The 24,718-nt window shown below is 40.9% G+C and overlaps 2 protein-coding genes across 2 annotated transcripts; both read right to left on the reverse strand.

Annotated features, from left to right (window-relative positions):
• Nucleotides 1-2,886: 2,886 nt before the first annotated feature.
• On the reverse strand, nucleotides 2,887-8,005 carry LOC136437411 (uncharacterized). Its single transcript, XM_066432016.1, has 7 exons — nucleotides 7,821-8,005; nucleotides 7,086-7,171; nucleotides 6,255-6,409; nucleotides 5,690-5,891; nucleotides 4,952-5,071; nucleotides 4,157-4,340; nucleotides 2,887-3,685 (listed from the first exon to the last, which is right to left on the reverse strand). The coding sequence occupies exons 1-7, from the start codon at nucleotides 7,987-7,989 to the stop codon at nucleotides 3,543-3,545; spliced, it is 1,059 nt and encodes a 352-aa protein (XP_066288113.1). The 5' UTR covers nucleotides 7,990-8,005; the 3' UTR covers nucleotides 2,887-3,542.
• A 49-nt stretch (nucleotides 8,006-8,054) lies between these two features.
• LOC136444872 (uncharacterized) lies at nucleotides 8,055-18,548 on the reverse strand. The gene is made up of 13 exons (XM_066442662.1): nucleotides 18,398-18,548; nucleotides 18,073-18,189; nucleotides 16,928-17,622; nucleotides 15,901-16,106; nucleotides 15,598-15,664; nucleotides 15,088-15,220; nucleotides 12,897-14,749; nucleotides 12,319-12,577; nucleotides 11,271-11,418; nucleotides 10,022-11,003; nucleotides 9,452-9,656; nucleotides 8,484-8,661; nucleotides 8,055-8,060 (listed from the first exon to the last, which is right to left on the reverse strand). The coding sequence occupies exons 2-13, from the start codon at nucleotides 18,126-18,128 to the stop codon at nucleotides 8,055-8,057; spliced, it is 4,788 nt and encodes a 1,595-aa protein (XP_066298759.1). The 5' UTR covers nucleotides 18,129-18,189; nucleotides 18,398-18,548.
• Nucleotides 18,549-24,718: the final 6,170 nt, after the last annotated feature.

Consider the following 24,718-nt stretch of genomic DNA (forward strand, 5'->3'; position numbering starts at 1 on the left):
CTCATTTCACTCAGGTGTAAATGAGTACCTAGCTTCGGTTAGGGACGTCCCTCGGATAGGACGTTAAATTATAAATGGAGGTCCCGTGTTTGAGGAGAGCCACACCTCGAGCACGTTTAAGAACCCACTGCACTTATCGAAAAGAGTAGGGGTCCTTCCCGGTGTTAGTGGTTCAAAACCTACAGTCCTATGGCCGCACATGGGTTAGCCCTTAGTAATAGCCTCAGGCTAGTTGGGCAACCCTGGTATGTACATGCTGAACGAATAAATTTAAAAAAATAGATACAAATATTAGGGGTTGTATCATAAAGACTTACTACTCCTACAGGGGACCTCAAAGAGCCTTGTACGCGTGAACACATCGACTCTAATCCGTCATTCATCCACAAGTCGTAAATTCGGCTTGACTTCTCACCTTTGTTTCAAAGATCTCATTTAGAGAATTTATTACATGCCATCAGCAGAACAGTGCCTAGATCTTAATATCCAATATTCCCAAACACCTCGATCTGAAAGCTTCTTATAGCATCATCCCAGCTCCAAGACTCTTCATCTGTTACAGAATTTGTTGCTCTCTCGCACATTGTAAAGATGGCACTTTCAATTCATCATAAGCCCACAAAAGATACCTACTTCATTTCTAGCTTGGCGTTTCTTATTGCCTGTTTCGGTTGACATTTGTTTGATGTTGTAATAAAATAGTGACCCTTTTTTGGTACCAGCTCAGTTTTAGCACGGTGGCTTTTACTTTAAAACCATTTTGTTATTACACCTCTATCAAAGAAGAAGATTTCGGATTGCCGACGAAATCCATAAGGTCTACAGGTGGGTTGGTGGTCTCACGGAACCTTGTGAGAAGAAAGAAGGAGGGAGATGGCGATCCAAGCTGAAAATGAGAAAGAAAGCAAGAATGACAAAAGGTGTAAAATTTACTTATGCTTATGCTGAAATTAACTGGACATAAATATTATCAATAAAAGGTGCGGAATTTACACTGGACATAAACAATGATAAAGGATAGGTGTGAAATTTACACTGGGCATTGAAAAATGATATATATTAAAGAAAAGGCGTGAAATCTACGCTGGACATTAAAATGATAAGGGTATGTTGTGGAATTTACAGTGGACATTAAAAATGATAAAGAATGCATTTAAGAGAGAGAGAGAGAGAGAGAGAGACAGACAGAGAGAGAGAGAGAGAGAGAGAGAGAGAGAAGGAATGAGTATGATAGAATGTGTTGCACCCGACGATTTCGGACAGACTTCCAGAAATATATAAGCGCCGTGAAGACTCGATATGACTGAGAACCTATTTCCATAAATCACCGACCATGGCCTCATCAGTCTCTTCAATAGCCAGTCCGAAAGCTTACAGACGATTATTACCAACTTTGCTCCCGGTAGATTCCCGTTCATTACTCGGAGATGGGTGTCTAGCTTCCCCGGAAATCCCTGAATGAACCGCCGGTCCACCTTAAGTGAACGCGTTAGCCTGGTTCAATCCATCACTTCGCACGAGATAGTCTGTTCTAATTTGAATCAGAGGCTGTTGGGGTCGCGGTCGTCCATATTTCAGTCAGAATGGAACTTTTAAGATTTTTTGGTCACTTTGTCACTGCTAATAGTCGATTGGGACTACTGTTAAATGGAAAACCTGGTAAGCTTAACCTGTACAGGAGGGCGTCTCGTGCTATTGATGCCCCCTATTATATTGTCAACTGTAACATACGACACGACGATATATACGTAAAACATCAAGTATTACCAAAGTACTAGTACGTATTTGGATGTTACAAAACATATTTTTCTAAATCTAAGCCTAAATATCTAGATCCCCCTTTATTAAGCATTCGGCTTGTTTTTGACATCTTGTTCAGACGTTTTTATCGGGCTTTCTATTTTGTCAAGTTTTCTTTTTGTCCGCTATCCAATACCTTGGCCGTCACATAGAAATCCCGATAAAAACGTCTAAAAAGACGTATAAGACAAGCCATGCAATCTCTGCTTGGAGAGTAATAAGTGTGTGTTGTTGTTGTTGATTGGTCATTTTGCTCCGTCCGTTCATTCAAGTCAAGTCAACCATCTAATAACAATCATCATGCTTGCAAGCTGCCTTACAAGGACGCCACTAGGGTATAGCGGGTTAGATTAAAACTGCAACGTGGTAAACTAGTCAATGAAGTTTTACATCGGGTCTCTAAAAGCGACCTCTGTTGATCATGTTCATAAATGATTTGTTAATGCTGTCGCAATTGTATGATGGATGCTGATTGGTCTATTGAAATATACCAATTTGTAAGGACTAACGTTTGTTCTGCGCGAGTATAATATATATATAAAAAGAAATATTCCGTACGTTCCCGCACAGCTACATTTATATTGTGATAGACAATGAGCTAGCCAATGGCTGATTGGTGGCTGATAAATGGCTAATCAATCACAGTACAACTCAAATATGCCTAGGGGTAAATATATTTGTTCTCCTGCAGAACTATTCAGTCAACCAATCAGACTGTAGCTAGTATGAAGGCGCTTATAAACGTAGTGCATTTATCTTAGTAACCACTGGAGGTCGCTCTTAAACAGTCACTGGAAAATATCATTGGAAAGATTCATGTAGTGCAGTTCTTGTTTGTTCCGCTGCGCCTGTAGCGCCTTTATCGTAGCAAAACCGTGTTGATGTAAGGCGGCCATTGAGTTACTTGACGTTGGTCGGACATGTTGAGGAAATAAATGTAAATTGGACCATTAAAATGCTATAAATCATAGTTTCTATAGCTTCTATTTATTTATTAATCTATGCTTACTGGAACTGTCTGATTCATCGTTGATACCAATGTTGTCCTAATAGCAGCTCTTCATATAAAGCATTATAAATCTAAGCTCTTCTTACTGTATACTTTATTCTTGGAAAAGGTTTTGATATTCACAGTCAGGAACTGACATATCTTTAACTTCTTTAACAACTGTATCAGACTGACCCCGGTTTTCATACAGATGATATGTATACACAGCTTTAGCATACTTAATTCTATAATTTGTATACAGACAGTGTAGTCTTCCAAATATAAAACATTATTTTTTTAAAGCATTCAAATGCAAAGCTGCTGTTTCTACAATGTTACAGTTAATATTCATTGATATAACATTGTTCTATCATGTTACAGTTGATATTCATGTTAATTGTGTCAAAGACTACAACAGAATGACTACATATATTATTAGTTATTCTCAGACCAAAACTTTAAATGACATCTTGTAATAAATATTGAATGGAATAGATATTACATCTGCTTATTTGATAACTTGGATTTTATTCAATAGAACAGAATAAATTAATGAACTTTATTGCTCAACAATTGTAACGTTATACATGGTACAATGTATGGCATTGAATCAACAATACTACAAGGCTAATCTATCCTACAATTCTATCTACAAAATATCATCAATAACAGTATATGTATGACAATATAATAATGTATGGGGAATCCAGTAATTGATGAGTGAGACACAAACAACAAGTCTTCTATTTCTTCATCAGTCGGCCAGGAGTCTACAGATGGTGCTTGTTGCTACCTTGGCTTCTTCTTCTTCTCCTCCCTCCATCAGTTTCTCAACCAGTGCTGCTGCTGACCTCTCCAGGAAAGCTGCTCTGTTTGCAGCGTTCCCACACAGGGTGCCTATAATGATGTGGTGATGTAGGCAGCTCATATTACATGTTTGACATGTAGTAGTATATCAGAGATTGAGAAAAGATGCTAAGTCTGTACCACTGCACGGAAATGTCCTTCTTTTATGTGAGCTGTGTGCACCAAACACTATTATATAAAGACACTGATAGTCAATGTGTTTAAGATTGAAATGGATTTACTAATATCAAAGAAGTAAGTGTAAGCAGTGACACAGAGGATTGATGATTTTAAATATCAAACTAATAATGATAAAAGTAGTTTTTTGTCACTGACCATGGCATTGGAAGTAAGCTATCGCTGAATTTAAGGTCTGGTGTGTAAGCTACTAAAATTAACACCACTCATTCATTGTGTATGCAAAACTGTTAAAAACAAATGTAACTGCATCATTACTACCGTAACATTGGTTTAATGATATTCCTTTCATGATGTATTACTGATATTTCACAGAGATCTTACCTATTCCCATAACAAGCTCCAGGGCTGAGTACCCCTCAAATGATCTAGAATCTTCCTGTAGAGCCTTTCCAAGTATGTCAATGATGTAGTCCATGGTGTCAGTGTCTACCTGAGGTGTCTCATCATCATCAGACAGGTATGAGGTGGCCAGGAGAGCTACCAGTCTGGTGCTCGTGGCTTCCATCTGAAATTAAAAAGCATAAAAGTTACATGTAGATGTCATGAAGTGATCCGCATCTACATAGCCTACCGATTGCAAGCTACCTCTGGCTCATTCTTTTTTAATTTTAACACCATTTTCTTTGATATTACATATTTTTCTTCTTGTGGGTCCCTATCCAGCCTGTAACAGCTAGTCTGAAGTTAAGAAAACAGGCAGAGGGAGCCTGCAACAGAGGCTAAATTTACACGCATCAGTGAAATTCCATCCTGCACCAAAAGATGCATATAGGGTGGCGTCCATCTTGAATTCTGTAGGTCTAGAACACATCACTTTGTACAATCACTGCAGCAAGCCCTCGGTAGTACACTGGTATAGTGGTGTGTGTTTAACTACCATACTCTTTCCATATGAAAGCAGCATGTACCATTCTTTAAAAGTCCTAATATATGACTTGGCAGGGATCAAACTCACGACCAACAGAATGTAAGGCAAATACACCAGTGCCTTAACAATTAGGTCATTGAATCTAGCAAACCCACACACATCAATCAAACAACCAATCATCTGCATGCATGATAATAGCTTTAATTTTCCCACCACCCAGATTGCATTATGTACACTATGTCGTGTACCTTCAAATAAGGAGCCAGCAAGTAGATGATGGTTTGGCCCTTCAGTACAGCTCTAACGTCAGGGACCTTACAGCAGTTGTGGATGGTGTGGATGGCATATGTCACCAAAGTGGATCGGCTCTGGAAAGCACCGGAAGGATAAACATTACATCAATATAACTCCTCAGCAACTAAGTTGACTATTTACGCTTCCCAAGCCTACCAAAATACAAGCTACTATCAAAGTGTAACTACATCATAAATGGACATTCATACAATGTACCTTATGATTTCTGATATTTGTCCTCTTTTAGGCAGACCATACAATAAGAATGAAAGTAAAATGTAAATGTCAGAAGAAGGACATTGCTCTAGAAACACTGTCCTTAAAAAAGGGACAAAACAGTAATGACTGTAGAGTAGTACGATTTAAACTTTACATCTGGATAATTTTTGATAAAAATCGGACGTTTCGGGCGTCCATCCGACTGCCCTTTTTCAACGAGAAGTTTACTTTCGGATGCGTAAAGAATGTTAATTCCTAAGTTCTAAATAAACAAAAGGTAACGAAAAAAGCGTTCTAAAAATGACTGTAGTATGTTACCACAAAGCAAACAACTTACGTTAGTTCCAGCAACAATTAACGATAGGAACAATTAACATATAAAATCAATGATTGCCATAGAAACAACTGTGTTACTTTATATTACATCTTAGTTCCAGGCTACGTTTTTACAACTATTATGAAAGAAAACTGACCTTGTCCTGTGCATATTGCTCCTGAAAGTTCTCCAGCCACTCACACAACACTGCCACCATCCCTGCAGTTACAAGTTGTTGACACATGAGGGCGCTGCAGTCCGCGAGGCACACACACAGCTCCCCAAAGGTCGCCAGACAACGGAAGGTTACTTTATTGCTGATGACGTCATTGTATGAAGTCTCCATGAACCTAATGTAGCTTTACAAACATCAAACCATAAATATGATATACCAAAACATGAAAAAGTATTTAAAAGAAAACAAAAGATAATGTTATCAAATTAGTACATGTCATCAAATTAAAAGAGCAATTGGTTTAAAGTGCATGAAAAAGTGTACAATATCCTGGCTAGAAAATGTCAATTCAAACGAAAATGCTTCTTTTAGTGGCGGTTAGAAGTCTTTAACTACCATACTTATACAACATACAAATAAGATCTGAAAAAAAGTAACAACCTATATGTGAGCTTACACTATAATTACCTTTTCAAAAGTCCTATCTTGCATGATATGTTAGCATCTTATATTTTCTTTCTTTTAAAGATATATCAAATAGTTCTACCTGTGGAACTGTTCTGCAGTTCTGATGTCTGCCAAGAAATGCGCAAACAACTTCAGCTCTGGTTTAGACAAGGTTCTCCTCGGGAGCGCAAGATCAGTCCATACAAGGAGTGCCGCTGCATTCAAGTCTTTGGCATTTCTCCAAAACTCCAGCATCTAATCATGGAATAGCAAACATTAAACCTGTTTCAATACTTAGATAAACCTGACCTAGTTATTGAAACTTTAAATCGATGGCCGGCCTGTGAGACTTTCAATGGCATTCATTATATTTGACCATTATAACAGACCATACCGGTGGTATCCGGTTCCTTAGAAGGAAAACAAGACTGGTGATAACAATACTGCTCATCTTGATAAAGACTGCTTAGCATCAACATTTCATGCTTTAAGTCTATCCCTGCTAAGTCAGTTTGCACCTTACAAACAGAATAACTGTAGATGCAGAAATGTTCGCACGCATTTAATTTAGCGGTAGGGAGAAAATGTACTGTTCGCAGTGGTTTTTAGTTCGCCTTTGAAACAATAGTATTGCTACAGTCACACAGTGGAACGGCTTTTTGCGGTGATTTTTAGTTTGCAGTAATGACTTCACCGCAAAAGATGCAAACATAAAATCACCGTCAAAATTTCTGCATTTACAGTATCTGCTTTCTATTTTTTCATGATTGACAGTACGTTCACATAAAGACATTGCACCCCTAAGTTTTTTATTTTTTATTATTTTTTTATTTTATACATTTAATGCAATGGTTAAGCCTTTCTATATTATGTTTATTTAGCACACAACAAGTATGAAATATTAAGGAATTCAGCGGCAATTCAGCCTTACCTTCACAGTGGTAGCTGCTTGCTTCAGAGTAGGTCTCAATCCTGGGAACTTCTCCAACAGACTTTTTGTCTCCAATGACAGGTCGTCTTTAAGAAATTTGAATTTTTGAAGTTAACTTGTTCCAAGGTCAACAAATCAAAGGTCAACAAACAAGATCTCTCTCTTGATCATAGTAAGACGTAAGAGTACTTAAGAGTACTAAGCCGTTGCATAATTCTGTAAAAAAAAATCCTTGTTTAAAACAATTATGGCAAAGACAACTCCAATAAGTCTACAAATGTTTAAGGAAAATCTACAGTAACTGCTGACTGAAATGCCTTTTTCTGAAAAAGGTGCGTCAAGCACATTACCCCAAAAAAACAAGTCTGAATATAAGGCCACACCAGTTTAATTTATTGGTTAACGGATTTTTATTTTCAAAAATTTTCAATAATTTTTAGAAGAAAAAAAATTAATGGAAACAGAAGGCTGGGCCAGCCCTCTGTTTTCATGAATTTTTTTTTTTACATTTTTTTTTTTTTTTGAAAATAAAAATCCGTTAACCAAGAAATTAAATTGGTGTGGCCTAAATATATACATATACATGTACAACGCTAGCAACAACGAGTTGGTGCGTATAAGTCCCTTATATATATATATATATATATATATATATATATATATATATATATATATATATATAAGGGACGGTTAAAGGCGTTGCGTATATTATAAGCCTCAAAACTACAAACTTACCAAAGATGGAATCCTCTACCTCCTGGTTGGTAGACTGTAAGGTCCTCATCACCTCTGACAGGTACTTAGCTGTGTTTCCCTGGTCTCCCATGGATTGATATATGTCTCGCATAGCCTTATACACAGCAGCCAGGAACATCTTAGAATCAGGGGATGTCTTTGCCAGCATTTTGAAGATATCCACAGCCTGTGATGAGTGACGATACGGGATTTAGCAATTAATTAAAATGGATTTCACAACTTACAAGTATTTCAAAGTTTTATTGACTTAAGACTTGAATAGATTCTAATTTTGTGTACATGTGAGTAAAACTGTGTTTGGATACATGTATGTGTGTGTGTGTGTATGTGTGTGTGAGTGAGTGAGTGAGTGAGTGAGTGAGTGAGTGAGTGAGTGAGTGAGTGAGTGAGTGAGTGAGTGAGTGAGTGAGTGAGTGAGTGAGTGTGTGTGTGTGCCTGTTTCGTGTGTTTGTGTCTGTGCTTGTGAGAGTGTGTGTGTGTATGTATGTCTGTGCCTCTGTGTGTGTGTGTGTGTGTGCACATGTGTGTGTGTGTTGTGTACTTGTGTGTACTTGTGTGTGTTGCCAATTCAGAAACTTTGATTACCAGGAATACTACATGTAAGTTGATATTACTAAGATTGCAAACCAAACACTGAGGTACCTGTTGAAGGTGTGTAAGAGCTAGCTGGTATTTTCCTGCCTTCTGTAGTGCTTTGGCTATATGTAGCAAGGATAGGCCTACATCAGTGCTGTTCTCCCCGTGCTGCTGTAGCCGTGTCTGTAGGGCCTGCTCATGGAGAGAACACTCCTCATCTACATCTCCAAGTTCACTGTAGCACCTGAGGTAACAAGTACGTTGAATCATGAATAATATCTACAACTCAACTGAGACCAAAAGTGTTTCTACTGGCAGTGTATAATAAGAACTGATTTTGTCCCGTGTCTATCACTTGACATGTCATTTCTCTGAGATTTGTTGCTAAGTGACGGACAAAAACTACGGACACTTTGCCATCTAGTTACAGACAGAATTGACGTGTCTGGTTTGTGAAAAGAATTACCAATAGGCTAAACCAAGAAGGTGAGAATAGGTATAATGCAAAGGTGACAGAAAAAATCTGGATATGGGGAACAGCCTGATCAAAATAGTGTCAATTCAGTCTACTGGCACAGTGGCAATCATAGCATCTGAATGATTGGGGTTTCTGCATAATCACCCCAACCAATCTATCACTTTGAAACTCAGATTCAAATCACCCATGACCCGACGAATTGCTTCTTAGTTTTCTTTAGATCTGGCAAAAAAAAACTCACCAGTGAGATGCTGGAAGGTGTCAGCTTCTAAAAAATGTTTTCAGATTGACAATTTTGGCACTTTGGAAGTGATAGAAAGTAACCGCGATCGAACGTTTAAAGAAAAGTAATAGAAACTATTTTTTTTAAACGTGCCAAGATTGTAAATCTGAAAAAAATCTTTTAAAAGCTGACATCTTCCAGTTTGTTTTTGTCAGATTAAGTCATTAAGGCAACTTTGAAAGCAATTTGTCGGGTCATGGCTGATTCGAATCTGAGTTTCAAAGTGATCGATTGGTCGGGGTGATTATAAACTGGCCATCAGCACACACCTACCTGGCTAAGTTGAACTGTATCATCCCCACATCCACACTTGGAGCTGTTCTCATCTGGGAACATGCCGCCAGGGCTTTTTCCCAGTACTTTGCTGCCTCCTTGTAACTTTTACCATCCAGCAGAATCTGTGCAGCAGAATTTAGACCAGTGACTAGCTCTGGGTGGAGTGACACTTCACAAGGCAGTAAATGAAGTGCATCTATGCCTGTTTGGTGAAGAAATGAATAAGGTGATCATCAGCTTACTAGTATATCAAAATTATTTGATAAAGCACAATTGACCTTATATTGCTAAGTTAAACGTAAAATCTAAACAACTGAATTAGCCTCATCTTTAAGAGTACTAGTGTTTTATTGGCAATCAGAACACTTCATACACATATCTAAGTTTATCATACAGGATATCAAATACAATGGAACTTGTATATTCATGTAAACCAAACTCTACTGACCTGTAGAAACCATCACAGTTCATTCAATGGAAATAGGAGTACACATTCAAAGTCAGTTCTGTTCCAGCTAGATTTCCTTCCATAAAACTTTTTTCCAACAAAAAAGTAAAACGTCTTACCTTTGATGTAGTTCTCCAAGGCTTTGACCTTGTTCCCTTGCTGAAGACAAAGTCTAGCAAAGTTGAAGAGAGCCAGATGTGCTTGAGGATTACATGGAGACAGCTGATAGATCTTTATCGCTTCTTCATAATGTGTCATAGCACGTGTGGCGTCACCAGCAGAAAAGTATTGTGAACCAAGATTATTCAAAGTCATTGCCACATTGGGGTGTTCGTTTCCGTATAGTTTTCTCCAAACCTCCAGTGCTCTTAGATAGCATTGTATGGCAGAGTCAAACTCTTTCAGCTTGCCGTGTGCAAAAGCGACATTGTTGAGACAACTGGCTACGTCTGGGTGTAGTGTGTTAACCCCATAGAATTCCTCTGACATCTTCAATGCTTTTTGAAGCAGCTGAAGACCTTCCCGATGCTTTCCAAGGTTGACGTACTGGTTTCCAACGCCAACCAAACCTTGTGCAACTTTTGGATGCGGCGTTCCTTCTCCGTGCACATCTTCATAGATGTCCAAAGACTGTTGATACAGGCCTAAGGCTGTTTTATGTTCTCCCATGGACTTGTAGGTATTTGCCAGGTTGTGAAGTGTCTGAGCAATCGAAGCATTTGGCCTGTCTCCATAGAGTTGTTGTTTCATCTCCAGAGCCTCCCTGTGGTATTTCAAACTTTCATGGTAATCTCCCTTCGTAACAAAGACGATACCCAGATTGTCCAGTGCACCTGCTATGGACGGATGATTCTTGTTGCCATAGCTACCGCGGAACATCTTCAAGGCTTTCTCGAAATATGTGGCAGCCGTGGTCATTTCCCCAAGTGTTGACATGAGGTTGCCCAGGTTACACAGGGTTGCACCAATGTCGGGATGGGGGGTGTCTTCTCCGTAGATAGCTAGCCGCATATCAAGAGAACGCGTGAGATATTCTCTTGCCTTAGAAATGTCCCCCATCTCCTTGTAAGTGATGCCCATGTTGTTTAATATCAATGCTACCTATAAGTAAAGGTACACTTTTAAACCTTTTGCAATGCAATGTACTGGTCTAGCAGATCAGTGTTAACCGCATCCATGAACAGAACTGAATGAAAATGAATGGATGATCATCTTGCCTCAACAGCTTTCGAAAATTATAATCTTGAATTAAAACATGTGTCAGTTGCATTTGAAAAATTGCTGATTTGAAAACATCTGCAGAAGAAATCAACATCCCGATAAGAATACGTTTTACAAAAGTTTATAGAACAGAACACTGTTACATACCTGTGGATGTGGTGTGTCTTCTCCAAACACATCTTCTGAGATCTTCTCAGCACGCTGAAGATAATGCAGGGCTGTCCTGTGGTCCAGCAGCTCAGTATGAACCACACCCAGGTTGCACAACGTCAGGGCCACTAAGGGATGCGGTTCGCTGGAGTGTAACAAGAAAGCCAAGAAGTGGGAAGCCTGTCCTTGGTACTGATCAGTATCAATATGTACACAACTAACTGGTCCTTGGTGCTGATCACTCAAAACGAAAGCAACTTACTTTCCTTGGTACTAATCACTATCAATATGTACACAACTAACCCTGTGCTTGGTACTGAACACTCAAAACGAAAACAACTAACCATCATTGGTACTGATCACTATCAATATGTACACGACTAACCCTGTCCTTGGTGCTGAACACTCAATACTAAACCAACTAACTCTCAGTAATACTGATCACTATCAATATGTACGAGACTAGTCCTGTCAACTAACCATCATTGGTACTGATCAGTGTCAATATGTACATGACTAACCCTGTCCTTTGTGCTGAACACTCAAAACGAAAACAACTAACTCTCCTTGGTACTAATCACTATCAATATGTACATGACTAACCCTGTCCTTGGTACTGAACACTCAAAATGAAAACAACTAACTCTCCTTGGTACTAATCACTATCAATATGTACACGACTAACCCTGTCCTTGGTGCTGAACACCATCAACACAACTAGGCTTGGTGTTGAACACTATCAATGCATTCACAACTATCCCTGTCCTTGATGCTGAACACTATCACTCCAGACACAACTAGTCCTGTCCTTGGTGCTGAACACTATCACTACATACACAACTATCCCTGTCCTTAATACTGAACACTATCACTACATACACAACTATCCCTGTCCTTGGTACTGAACACCATCAAGGTTAAAGCACTGTCGATATCACCGAATCAGTAATTCAGAACTGTTTAGGCAATATATTAATTGAGAACAAACAAAACTCAAATAAAGTCCATCATTTTTACCAATATGTAAACTAAGCATGTATTTTACCTGTATAGTGTTTGTTCCATTTCTAGGACTTTCTCAAACAGGTCCCTTGCTGCTAGGAACTCTTTCCTGTCCATGTAAACCACACCGAGTGTCTGCATTGGTACAATGATGCTTGGGTGTAGTTCACTGGCTCTGTGAAGGCTTGTTGCCATGGCCATTGCTTCTTCTGTGTACTGAGTGGCCTTGTCAATATTGCCCAATTTCCAGTGAGCACATCCCAGGTTGGCAATAGAACTGACAATTTCTGGAGCCTCCCTACCTATACAACATAGAAAGGAATTTTTTCTATCATATAGGCTAAATTGCCAGAAATCAATGAACATGTTAGATATAGCAAAATAGCAAACAATAGCAAACAATTGTCTAAGAGTTAAGATGAATTAGATGAAATAAAAATACAGAATTTGTATAACACTGCTTTCTAAAAAGGATGTCAATCCTATAAAGAACAACATCACAAAAAATACTAAACTATCAGATTGCAAAGTCCAGCCCCATCCTTGGTGCTGAACACTATCACTACATACTCATCTAGTAAATCCAACTAGTCCAGTTAAGTGATATATATAATGTCTTACCTTGGAAGACAGCTTGTCTCATCTGCAGTGCCTTTTCCATCATCTCGAGTGCATCTTCACTCTTTCCTTCTTGTAGGAGAGTACGGCCAAGGTCGCTATATGCATCTGCCACTCCCAAATTATCGGCACTTCCATACAGGTGCAGGAACATATCTAATGAGTCTCGGTGATATTTTTCTGCATCTTGCAGGTGACCCAAATCATCCAAACAGTTGCCAATATTGTGTAAAGTCATGGCAGTTTCATGGGTCTTTCCTTCCTTACCATGAAGAACGTGATATATCTGAAGAGCCTGGAAGTATTTGGAGAGACAGTCAAGATTGAACCCCTGGGATTGCCCATTTACATTTGCAAGGGCAGTCAGTGCTGTAGCTATTTTAGGGTGAGCAACATTCTCCCCCAAAACAGATTTCAGCATTCTCAAAGCCTCTTGAAAGCATTTCCTAGCCTGGTTGAAGTTTGCCATCTCGCGATGAATGCTTCCTAAGCCAGAGAGAAAGGTCGCAGTGTCAGAATGAGCCCTGTGCTGGCCGTACATTTCCTGTGCTGCTCTTAAAGCTTGGTTTCCGAGATTGAGTGCCTCTTGGTAGTCACCCGTGTCCCTGCATATCAAAGCCATGCCATGGAGAGTGTCAGAGATGAAGGGATGGTTATCTGAACCATCTTTTCCGTAGAGATGTTTTCTTAACTTGAGGGCTTCTCCATAAGCTTGAACTGCCTGATCAAAGTTGTTGAACACGTGGTAAATGTGTCCAAGAGCATGCAGAGCATGGGCTATGTATTCCATGACACCTCTAGAATGTACATCCTGTCTCCACAACACAAGGGCTTCCTGGTAATGTTCCTTTGCTTCATGCAGATCCCCCATACCTCTGTAGGCATTGCCTAGGTTGTAATGACATACCCCCAGATGACGTGTCATGTCCGGATCCTGTGCTTGGCAAGGCATCTCTACCTGTTGAATTTCTTCCTCAAGAGAGGAGATGACTTCCTGGTACTGTGATAGACGTAGAAGGATAAGAGACTTGGTCCTAGAGCTGGTGTCTAGCAAACAATCTTCTGACAAGCTTGGACGTGTTGTTGCATCGGCTGTTGGATCCTTATCCTCACTTTCAGGTTCCTGTACAAGACCAGACATTGCTTTTTCGAGGGGTAGCATGGTCTGGAAGAAACGCACTACAACGTTTGTTGGGAGGACGTTGGTAAGTTCACGAACCACTCGACTAGAGGTCTCTTCTGTTCCTGTCTCATCTTTCACCTGATGATGTATCCATTTCATGGGAGTGATGTCATCACTCTGGCTGTTGTTTGAGAGATAAGTGCGGAGTCGTAGCTCTGTTGCAATGCTGACTGCCACCTTAAGATTCTGTGACGCCCCCTTGGTGAGAAGGCCCTTATCAGCCATCTCTTCAATGATGTCCCAGGCTGTCTTTGCCTCCAGAGCGTAGAAAAGTCCCAAGCCATTCACGACCATACTGGGGAGGCGGTAGATTTCTTTCTTGACCTGGAAAAGCTTTCCGTCTTCATCCTCTTTTAAAGTAGTCCTGTAAGACTGAAGAATCTCCTCTAGGAATGTTATAGCTCGTTTGAGACCCAATGTCTGCGGCTCTGGCTCAAATGATTGGGATTCTAACCTTGCAGACTCTTCCTTATTGGAACTTATCTCTAGAGATGGTTTGTGGTGTGCAGAAGGGTTCCTAGTGAGAAGGATTTGCTGTACAAGGCTTTCATACTCTTCCACCAGCTTTCTATCTCCAGCTACATACGCCACAGTTCGAAGCACGTCATCAACATGGAAGCCATATTTTTCAGCATTAGCTGAGGTTTGCAGACTTGCCATGTTCTTTGGAGTCCTGAGAATATACAAGAAAAGGAATGAAGCAATGCATGAAAAAACATCTTTACTTGAATTGCATTACAACTCATCATGTTCTGAAATACTCCCAAATGATATATTTGAATTTTAACATTATTTACATGTTCTTTTGTTTTTGGTGTTGACCTATAAGTATACATTTGTTTACATTTGTTTAAATTCAAGATCACAATCACAGTATACAGTCTTGCATTCCTATCGGAATAAGATACTGTATACATCTAAATTTAGTTTTTGAGGTCTTGAAACTGCAGATCATATATAATGTTACGGCTAAGACTGATTCATTTTGTAAAATATATCATGTAACGTTACCTGATTAGTTCAAGTGCTGGCTTCCCAGGAACTTCTGGCCGACCAAGTGGAGTTTTGGAAGCACCAGGCATGGCACCATCAAAGGCAAACCCTCGGGGTCCAATGTCATAGAACCAATCACCTTCAGGGTCATCTGTATGTGCAACAAAGATTTCTTAGTGAAGTACTCAAGAGAATATAAATTTTGACATAGATCTACATGAAGAATACAGAAGGCAGAGTATAGTGTGGTGTTTTCAGCAATATCTTATCAGTCTACCCACCAGGGAGACAAATGGATACAATTTTGGAAACCTTTATTATAACATATTCCACCAAGGTACATAGTTCTGCCACCCTGAAAAGATGTCTAAACAGATCTCCAACCCAACGTCCCCCAGTATAATGAACTCCTATCTAAACTGTGCATACCTAGGGGGTGCTCCACTAGAGATCCCTCAAACCCAGGCCACTTCATTTGCAAAGTGGCGGATTTTTGGTACTCGGCGGAATAATGTTAATGGAGGTTACCTGAGTAGAAGTCATTCAAAGATGATATAGCCACTGCCGGAAGAATAGTTTCACCAATATCAAGCACCTACAGTAAGATATTTATACATGTTAGACATCGGCTGTATACATTTAAGAACATCAAGGATATTCTGTTTGATAAACATTAATCACTAAAAGCCATTCCCCTCAAACCCTTGCAAGCGGTTCAAACATATTTTCTGAATGTACAAAGATTATGAACAACGTTGAACTCTGTGAGTCATTGCAACAACTCTGATGTGAAACTACAATGTATGATTGAAACAAACTAAGACTGATAACCTTTAAATGAAGAAGTCTTGTCAGGTTTCTGAAGTACTGACGGTTCTCCTCGCTGTCTCCTCCCTCCTCAAGCAAGATTGCGAACTCAAAGTCAGAGTAAGGCGTGGTCTCTTCCCTGGCCAGGGACCCCAGACCGATGATGGCAAACTTGCAAGGAGTCTCCCCCAAGTCTTGGGTTGATGCCTCCACCATTGACTGGATCAGACCTTTACACATACAGAAACCTCATTTTTACTTTGTCGTCACAGGACTGAAGCCATAATATGTAACGTAACATGACCTATTTACTTGCAGGAGCAGTTTACGTCCAGTTTGGGTCATGTCCACATGTCGCGGTATATTATGTCAAAGCCCGTTCTCATGAGCAACAAAGAACGTCATAAGTATGATCCTTAGCCATCTCTCTCTTTTATACAAAACAATGAAAAAGGTTTACATCCAGGGACATAACAGAATAAACTCCTGAACCAGTAACAACAAGTTGCACGGAAGCGTCATGCATGACGTATTTCATATGTAATTTGACACTGCGTACTTTATCATGTTTTTCTAACTTACACGATAGCTAGTATCTTTTGCATTGTTTTCTTCCATCGCGAACATAGTGACTTTCCTGTCATGTGTCTGTAGACTACTTTCGACAGTTACTGTGCATTTTTTCTGGTCTATGTTCTTCAAGCATAGCGCTAGAAGGGAAAAGACTGAAGTGGACGATAATGGGTAAGCCTAGCACAATTATGCATCATATACCCCTGTATAAATACATGCTCGCACGGCGTTAAATAGGCGGAGAAAAACTTACAGACCATGCATTTTTCGTTAGAAGAGCTGATATTTCTGCCCATTGGTTTAATATTCAGCCCTGTCCGCGCGGTTTTAAGATAAATAACGTTTTGAATAAATCGGACGTTAATTGGTCATGTTACATTAGCAAAAGAAATGCCTGACTAACTAACTAGATCCATTATGAGAATGAACAGGAACAGTATTTTATCAAAAATCATTACCCAAAATGTCTGCACCATACCTGAGATGTCAGCAGCAACCTTTCTGTAGATGCTCCTGATAGCCTCAGCCCTGTCAAGTTCATGTTCTTTGTCATACGGTATGACGTCAAGATCATCAAGCTTCTCTTGACACTCTTCACGAATCCGTTGCAGTTCTGCCTTGGAGTCAAATACTCTACTAGTACTGTGTACTAGTACCTCTTTCTGTCTTCCGACAAGACACTGAAGGAAAAGCGTTTCAAGATTCCGTATGCTGGTCCGGATTTCCTTCTTCTCCTCCTCTTGCTTTGATCGCACGATTGCAGAATTGTAGAGCGCAACAGCGTTGACTGCCCACGTGCCTACCTGTTCTATGTCAGCAAGACTTAGCTCTTGGAATTTTGAATCTTCCGTTTCCTTTTCTTCATCCTCTAAGCATACATACATGCTTTCATCTTGCTTAGCACTTGCTACAATCTCAGAGGTAGCGAGATGATGTTCTATTGATGTTGCTTCATTGCTTTCTATATCACTCGTGTTAGTAAGTTGACTGAGAGCTTCTTTAACTCGTGCGTGGTACACACTGCCAAGGGCATGAAGGGCTGCGACTGTCTGAGGGTTGGTAAACTGATGATGGACAAGTTTAAGGGCAGAGGCAAAGTGTTTCTCAGCTCGATCAAACTCCCCCTCTCTAAGGGTACTTTGTCCCGCTTGGAAGTGGTCTTCATACGTGGGACTGTTGCAAAAGTAACAATAGGAAGCAATAAAAACTCAAGCAAGATTTGACGGGTACAGGCAATGATAAGTTGGGAAGTTTGTTGAAATATGCTAGACCAAGTAAAGCTCTATAAAACATATTTATAGTATCTATAATCACTTACTGTAACAGCATGTATGTCTGCTATATGGAAATATTTCAAGAAATATACTTGATCAACAGTTACATATCTGTTATAAAGAGATGGTTTACCCTAACATATTGTTCAATTAACAGTAAATCAAACAATAAATACATGTACATGTAAACATGAAACCAGAATGTATTTCATAAAACATTAGAAAAGCAGTCATGGCACTACTTCTCTCTGCCTCATGTATCACATAAACACAGTGATGATCAGCGATGAGTTCGATCTCATAGCTATTGAATATTTGACATTTGCAACCTAACAATTTAGGAACACACCTGTATTTTTCACCAAGTTGGCTCCCAAGTCCAAGTGCTTGAGGCTCGCCAGCCATTTTCACCACTAGAGCTTTGTTTTTGCCACTTCAATTGACAGCAAGAAGAATCAGAAGCTCTCTGTGGACATGGACATCAAATGATTTAGCTCAGTCGTCGAAATGACAAAAGCAACATTTGAAGCTATTTAATATTGCGAAGGGTTAGAAGTATCGTCAGATCAAAGTCCATTTTCCAGCCCACTACGTGAGCCTGTACTTCCCTTGGTATCACCAAACTCGGCCCCCCATCCCTCAACAAACAAAAAAACCAAAAAAACTTAACTTACCCCTATACATCAGAAATCCATTTTGCCCTCAGATTCAACACTACAGTTGAGTATAAACTCCTCCGATCTCCCAGCAAAAGGAAAGTTTCCGAGTTCCTGGGAACTTCCGGGGTCAGCTCAGCTGTGGTAGGTCCAAAGTTCACTCGGAGCATACCATTCTCCTAACAAAGAAACGGGGGGGCTGTAAGACTGAGTGCACAATTTCATAGTGTTGTGAAAAAAATTTCTCTTGTGAGATTTCAGAGTGACCCAAGATTTAAATTCATTTCTACCCACCGAAAATGAACTGGGATAGGTGATATGTGTGCGAGTTTCCAGTTTCAAAGGTTAAAGGTCATTGGGGCACTTAAAGCCGGGCCCATTTTGATATAAACATGTAGCACTAGTCAAGGCGATTGGTGCAAAAAAGCAAGTATACAGATGTAACCGGCTCCTTACTGGGCGCCCAGTACGGAACCCGTGGAGAAAATGCCGCCGATACTCGGCCCCCAGTACGGAAGGAAGTTCCGTACAAGAATTCCAGTACGGAACGGCTTTATTCCAATACCGAAGCTTCGTCAGCACTGGACGTCCAAAACTGAATTTGTTTCGGTACTCGGGTTCCAGAGCTGAACGCCTCTCGGTACTCGGGTTCCAGTACGGATTTGCGTTCCGGCTAGTTCAACGGTCATTCGGTACTGGTTACCCAGTGCGGAGGTCATTCAGCACTGGATAACCGAGTGCCGATTTACGGATGTAACGGGTTCCGTACTGGATTTACCAGTAAATAGTGACTATTCAGTACTGGAAGCCGAGACCTCAAATTATTTCGGAACTGGGCGTCCTGTACTCACGTTCTATTAGTACTGGCAAGGATGATCCATTGTTTGGACCGACTGGACAGTTTTGGATTTTATGTATAATAGTTGTCTGTACAATTTAATGATAATAATAAGTTCATGCCCGAAGGCTAATTGCACACAAACAAGTACATGGAAATACATGGGAATCTAAAAAGTTATCTAGTCTACTGTGAAAGTTCTAAGTTTACTAAGGTTGACTAAGCCCTGAAAATAACGTTAGACGCTCGTTAGAGTCTCAGCACTCGGTTTCCAGTCCTGACAGGAGGGTTCCCAGTACTGAAGCTGCCCAGTACAGGAAGTCCAGTACTGAGAAAGTCTCAGTACTGGAGCTCCTGTTCTGACGACCACTTCCGTACTGGTTGTCCAGTACTGACAAAGAAGGCAGTTACATTTGTATATTTGCTGCAAAAAATAAGAATGAGCGTATATGATAATAATAATGGGGCCTGGTTTGAAGTGTACCCAATGACCTTTGACCTTTGACACTGGAAACTCGTGTGTTCTATGTTGATTTGCAGGGGAGTGAATGTCAGTAGTGTTACCATACTGAGTCACATTGTCGACAGAAAGCTATTCTGAATGATCAATCATACATCTTATAAATAAATATTCTCCAAGCAGAGGTTTCGGTCGAGTAGGATAGGAGTGTCCGTGATTTTTTACGTTCCTCTCCCTTGAAAAATCCCGGACACTCCTAACGTTACCCTACTCGACCGAAACCTCTGCTTGAAGAATATTCAAATATAACGTTACCTCTTACGCAAGGTTTGTTTGCATGTTTCTTCCATAGCCGCGAGGTGGCGTTGTCGAAAGGCAAGACTATAGACGCAAGCTAACAGCATTGTTGGGATAAACATTTTCATCCGTTGTTCTTGATAAACTTGTTGTTTATTTGCGACTATGGTGAATGGTGAAGCAGGGTGATAAGGGAAAGACGAAGAAGGGGCACAACTGCTGAATTTATGACGGATCCGTTACGGATTTTGATGTAATGGTAAAGTATTTATGCAGTGGCAACGGCTTGATATGAACTTGACTGCACTGATCGAACTACTTAAGGTTGTTTGGAAGGCGGATATCCGGGTGCTGACGTAACACGTACGTCAATACCACCTGCCATAGAGGGAAAACAATAGAACAACTTTCTCACACATACTGGCGCCCCTATGTTTGACTCAAGATAAAATCTATGAAGGGAGCGGCAAACGACTTAAACGTTCGCCAAGGTGAACAAACAATACCCGCGTGCACACTTGACTCTTACCTACACAAAACCTCAGCAACACTCAGCCAATCTATCTTCGATCAACTAAAAACCTATCACGTTCCGTCATGGCAACTATGCTGTTCGTATACCCTTCACAATATTATCGTTCGGAAGATCTATAAGGCTTTTATGTTTCACTTGTTTCCTATGAAAAGCTTGCAGCTCAGCGTCTAACAAAAAGGCGGCTTGTGTGAAATACCAGATTTCAGCACCTGTCAAATGGAGTTCGGGGTCAACTGCATTTCGAGTGCCGCCCTGTCACGCAATGAAACCCTTTCTCAATCCAAAACTCTAAGACCTTGCACCTGTATGGAAAGCCTGCCGTTAGCAGTACGGCAACTTCAGTGTGTCCCCATTCCACTGGATGGCGATCGCGCTGCGCTCTCGCTGCGACCTAAATCGGATTTGTGTAATCCTTGATTTCATAATTGGAATATCATGCAAAATGTAAAAGTATGACTGAAAAGACAACAAAACGCATACATTTTAGGTCGTAGAAAGCACGGCGAGGGCGCCGTCCTAGTGGAATGGGGGTATAACGTTAGCCTCCGTTGCAGTCTCTGAACCGGCTTTTTCGGGGGCTAAATAATACACTTTTTGCAGCCGGCCCGTAACTATCAGCCAACCCCGTAACTATCAGCCGGCTGATAGTTACGGGGTTGGCTGATAGTTACGGGCTGGCTGCAAAAAGTGTATTATTTAGCCCCCGAAAAGCCGGTTCAGAGCCTGCAACGGAGGCTAGTATAACGTCACATCTTTATTTATGAAGAGACTCATTTATACACATACAACAGTTGTCTTGGCATAGAAAATGTCCTAAATAACTCTGGCCCCCCCGGCACTCATCACCAACATTCTATATGTGGCAGGTTCAAAAACTATGGATGCTTTTAGTCTTTGCCCTAGCTCGCTCACCTGCACGCAAGCATGCTTCCCCATTGTGACATTACAGCAAAGATAGCGGGCTGTCAGAACACTCGTCACGGTTTACACAGGTGTCGTCGGTAAGCAAGAATCCCTCCACCAATGTTTATCTTTCATCACTTAGTTTTCCTAGGCTCTACCAGCCTCCGCGGGTCGCTGGGAAAATAATAGAAATTGGCCAAAATAGAGTTAATTGTATGAAGGGAGTCGGCTACAGATATAACGTTAGGGTCCAATACTTTTGCAACAATTGCGGCTGCGAATGTTACCCTCCATGGCCAAAGTCTCCCGGCAAATGTTCTCCCTACAGCCGGCGCGGTTAGTCTGGTAGAGACTGGTAGAGACTAACGTTATAGTTTTCCCACCTTGCATTGTTTGACGTTACCGAGAACAATTCCTCTTTGATATTTTTCGGGAGTGAGTTGGTTAAATGGTCGGTATAATTTTTCCAGTATATGTTTTCCTTTCTTCCTGATATCTTACGGTATCCTCACGGTTACAGTGTCTCTTTTAAAGTAAGGGCCCTCTTGGAAATCAGTGACTCAATTAACTGAAGGGGCTAACCTAAAGACTCATAAAAAAGTTTTTTTTTAGAAAACAGTTCAGTTTTGTAACCATTTCCCTCTTGGTTTCACACTTTCTAAAGTGTTAGCTTCTACTAGGCCCCGCGGGATGGCTGGAAAAATAGTAGAAATTGGCCTGATAGAGTGAATAGTATGCAAAGGGAGTTGGCTACGGAGAGAGGGTCAAATATGCCAGCGGCAAACTGTACCCCTATAGCAGACTAACTCCTCTTTCATGTTTTTCTGTCTATTTGGTCAGTTTCTACTCTTTCCAGCCGCCTCTGGAGCCTGGTAGAGGCTACTAAAGTGTCACTATGAAACAAGACGTTAGTGTGGGACCAGACGTGACCTATACAAAGGACAGACACGTACTCGTGAATAAATGACGTCACACCGCTGACGCCTCAACCCGGGCCCGAGTGACAGAGGGTAAACTAAGCCGGCGCGCAATGAATGACGGTCATATTTTTCAGACGACAGGTGTCTGACAGGAACGTACACAGAAGTCTACATAGTAACATACCGTAAATACATTTAAGTTCGCGGTAGGCAGAAAATGGAGTGTTCGCGGTCGTTTTACGTCGCGTTTGAAACAATAGAAGTGCTACAGTCATAAGGGGACCAAAAAGTTTCGCGGCGGTTTTAAGTTCGCACTGAAAGTTCACCGCGAAAACCGCGAACATAAAACCACCGCGAACATTTCTGCATTTACAGTACTACCGCAATCTTTCGCGACTGCTGGGGTATTTCGTAGACAAATACAGACTGTTGTTAGAATATAACCGGTTGTACTCTCGCGTTCCACCGGCACATTTCCCTTCCTAAGTCAACAATCCACAAGTTTTTTTTCTAAATTGTTAACCTGGAAAGTGAAAAATCAGTGTGGCATCCGGAAACCAGAGTGGCTTCCGGAAACCCTAAATTTGTCATCCAGTCTATTTCACGTCTCTTCTGATATTGTGTTTGTACGGCTTAATTGAATCTGCTGACATATTAATAAATTTGGCGAAAGGGAGGACAAAGGATACTATTGAGTCATTGCAACAGTATACACGATCTAAAACTTAAGTTATACCAAATGGCTTGAATAGTTTTCGTCTCAAGTTAATAACCTATTGTACATGGCACCTGCGAATTTTCAGATTTCAACATCACAATTTACCTGTACAATATTAATGAGGTCTTTTGTCTCCCTTAAAACCAGTCCTGAGCACGTGTAGAAATCAAGTACTTTATCCTCATGTGGACCGATATAGAAAATGGACGCCGAGGTTTATGGCAAAACCCTTAGGTCGAGACCCTCCAGTTGATATTTAGCTTCCTGCCTTCTCGAGATAAATAGCCGCTAAACCGTTAGTCTACAGGTCCTTTGTCGTCTGATTTGATTTCAACGTGTTTCTTTCAATCAAGCTGACAGTTTCGACGGCTCCTACTAATTGATATCGGTGGAAAAAAGATAATTACGAGTTTAATTGTTCATCCTTCACGCACTTGAAATACCTCCTGTCCAGGTGTATCCATTCTTGTGTATCGGTTCTCCCGCGGTTCTTTCATCTGGACAAAACACGGTTTGTTTTGGGCAACAGGTCGGTGCTTTGAGCGCGGTTCTGCGGGAAGCTCTGCCCCGCCTACCCCCTCACCTGTCCGCCCCACGGACGGACCCGTGCCGTATCGTGTTCGAGGTGTCTATTTAGGTTGTAAGGGACACGTCAGCCACTTAGACCTGCCCATAAACACACCGGCTACTACACCCGAGGGCAAAGTATCGATATTCTCGATAACTGCGCCACAAAAGAAAGAAACAAAACTACGCTACAGAAACTAAAACCACCGTCCCATATCACAGCCAGTGTGTCTGTCATGTATTGTGAGTTTTAAAGTGGCTCTCAGAAATGCAAGTGGCTCGATTACATGTATAATCCTCGGCAGGTGACCTACATGTAGATACCAAACTCCTTCTAGCTATGAAACTTTAGGTATAAAAATTAAGGGACGACAAATAAAGTTAGCCGTTTCAGACATTTTTGACTAGAAAGAAATGTCAGATGCGTATTGAATGTCATAAAAAAACTCATCCATGGTGGTCATAGGCATTTCCACACAAAAGAGGAGGATGCTTCAAAGTTGCTGAGACTCCATACATGTCTAGGACCCATTCACACAAAATACGGGTGTCCGCCGGTGTCGTTTCAGCCTAGAGATCATATCGCAACAGTTATGGCCACTTGTCGCACCACGCAAACCTTAAGCTTCACATGCCATGTCAACCGTTGAAGAGGAAATCGTCCTGTCTGGTATAGTCTCCTTTGCAGGCCTTCTAGCAGAGCCGACGTTTATTTTTTCTTAGTTTCGGTGGAGCTCTAATTCGTGATTTTCAGCATATTGGTCATGTTCCAATGCCTCTAGAGGTGCAGAAACGATCAACCTGCCATTAAATCAGGACCCATAGGTTGAAAATCACGAGTCCCACAAACGCCGACGCTCCTAAAAGGCCTGCTACGAGGCGACTGTCTAGCCCGACGGTCTGAGGGGAGGGGAGCAGACATGAGCTGTGCCACAGGCATGCCGGGAAATGTAGACTGTCTACCTACGGTCATGGGAGGCGAAACTACTCTGATGTCTGACCCGAGAAATAATGTTGGTTCTTCAAAAGTTTCTAAAGGACACTTCTCTACGCTTCTTGTTCACCAAAAGACTGTCAGGACAAGGTTCAACGATGTTGAGA

The sequence above is a fragment of the Branchiostoma lanceolatum genome, chromosome 1 (genome assembly GCF_035083965.1).
Source record: "Branchiostoma lanceolatum isolate klBraLanc5 chromosome 1, klBraLanc5.hap2, whole genome shotgun sequence".
NCBI lineage: Eukaryota > Metazoa > Chordata > Leptocardii > Amphioxiformes > Branchiostomatidae > Branchiostoma > Branchiostoma lanceolatum.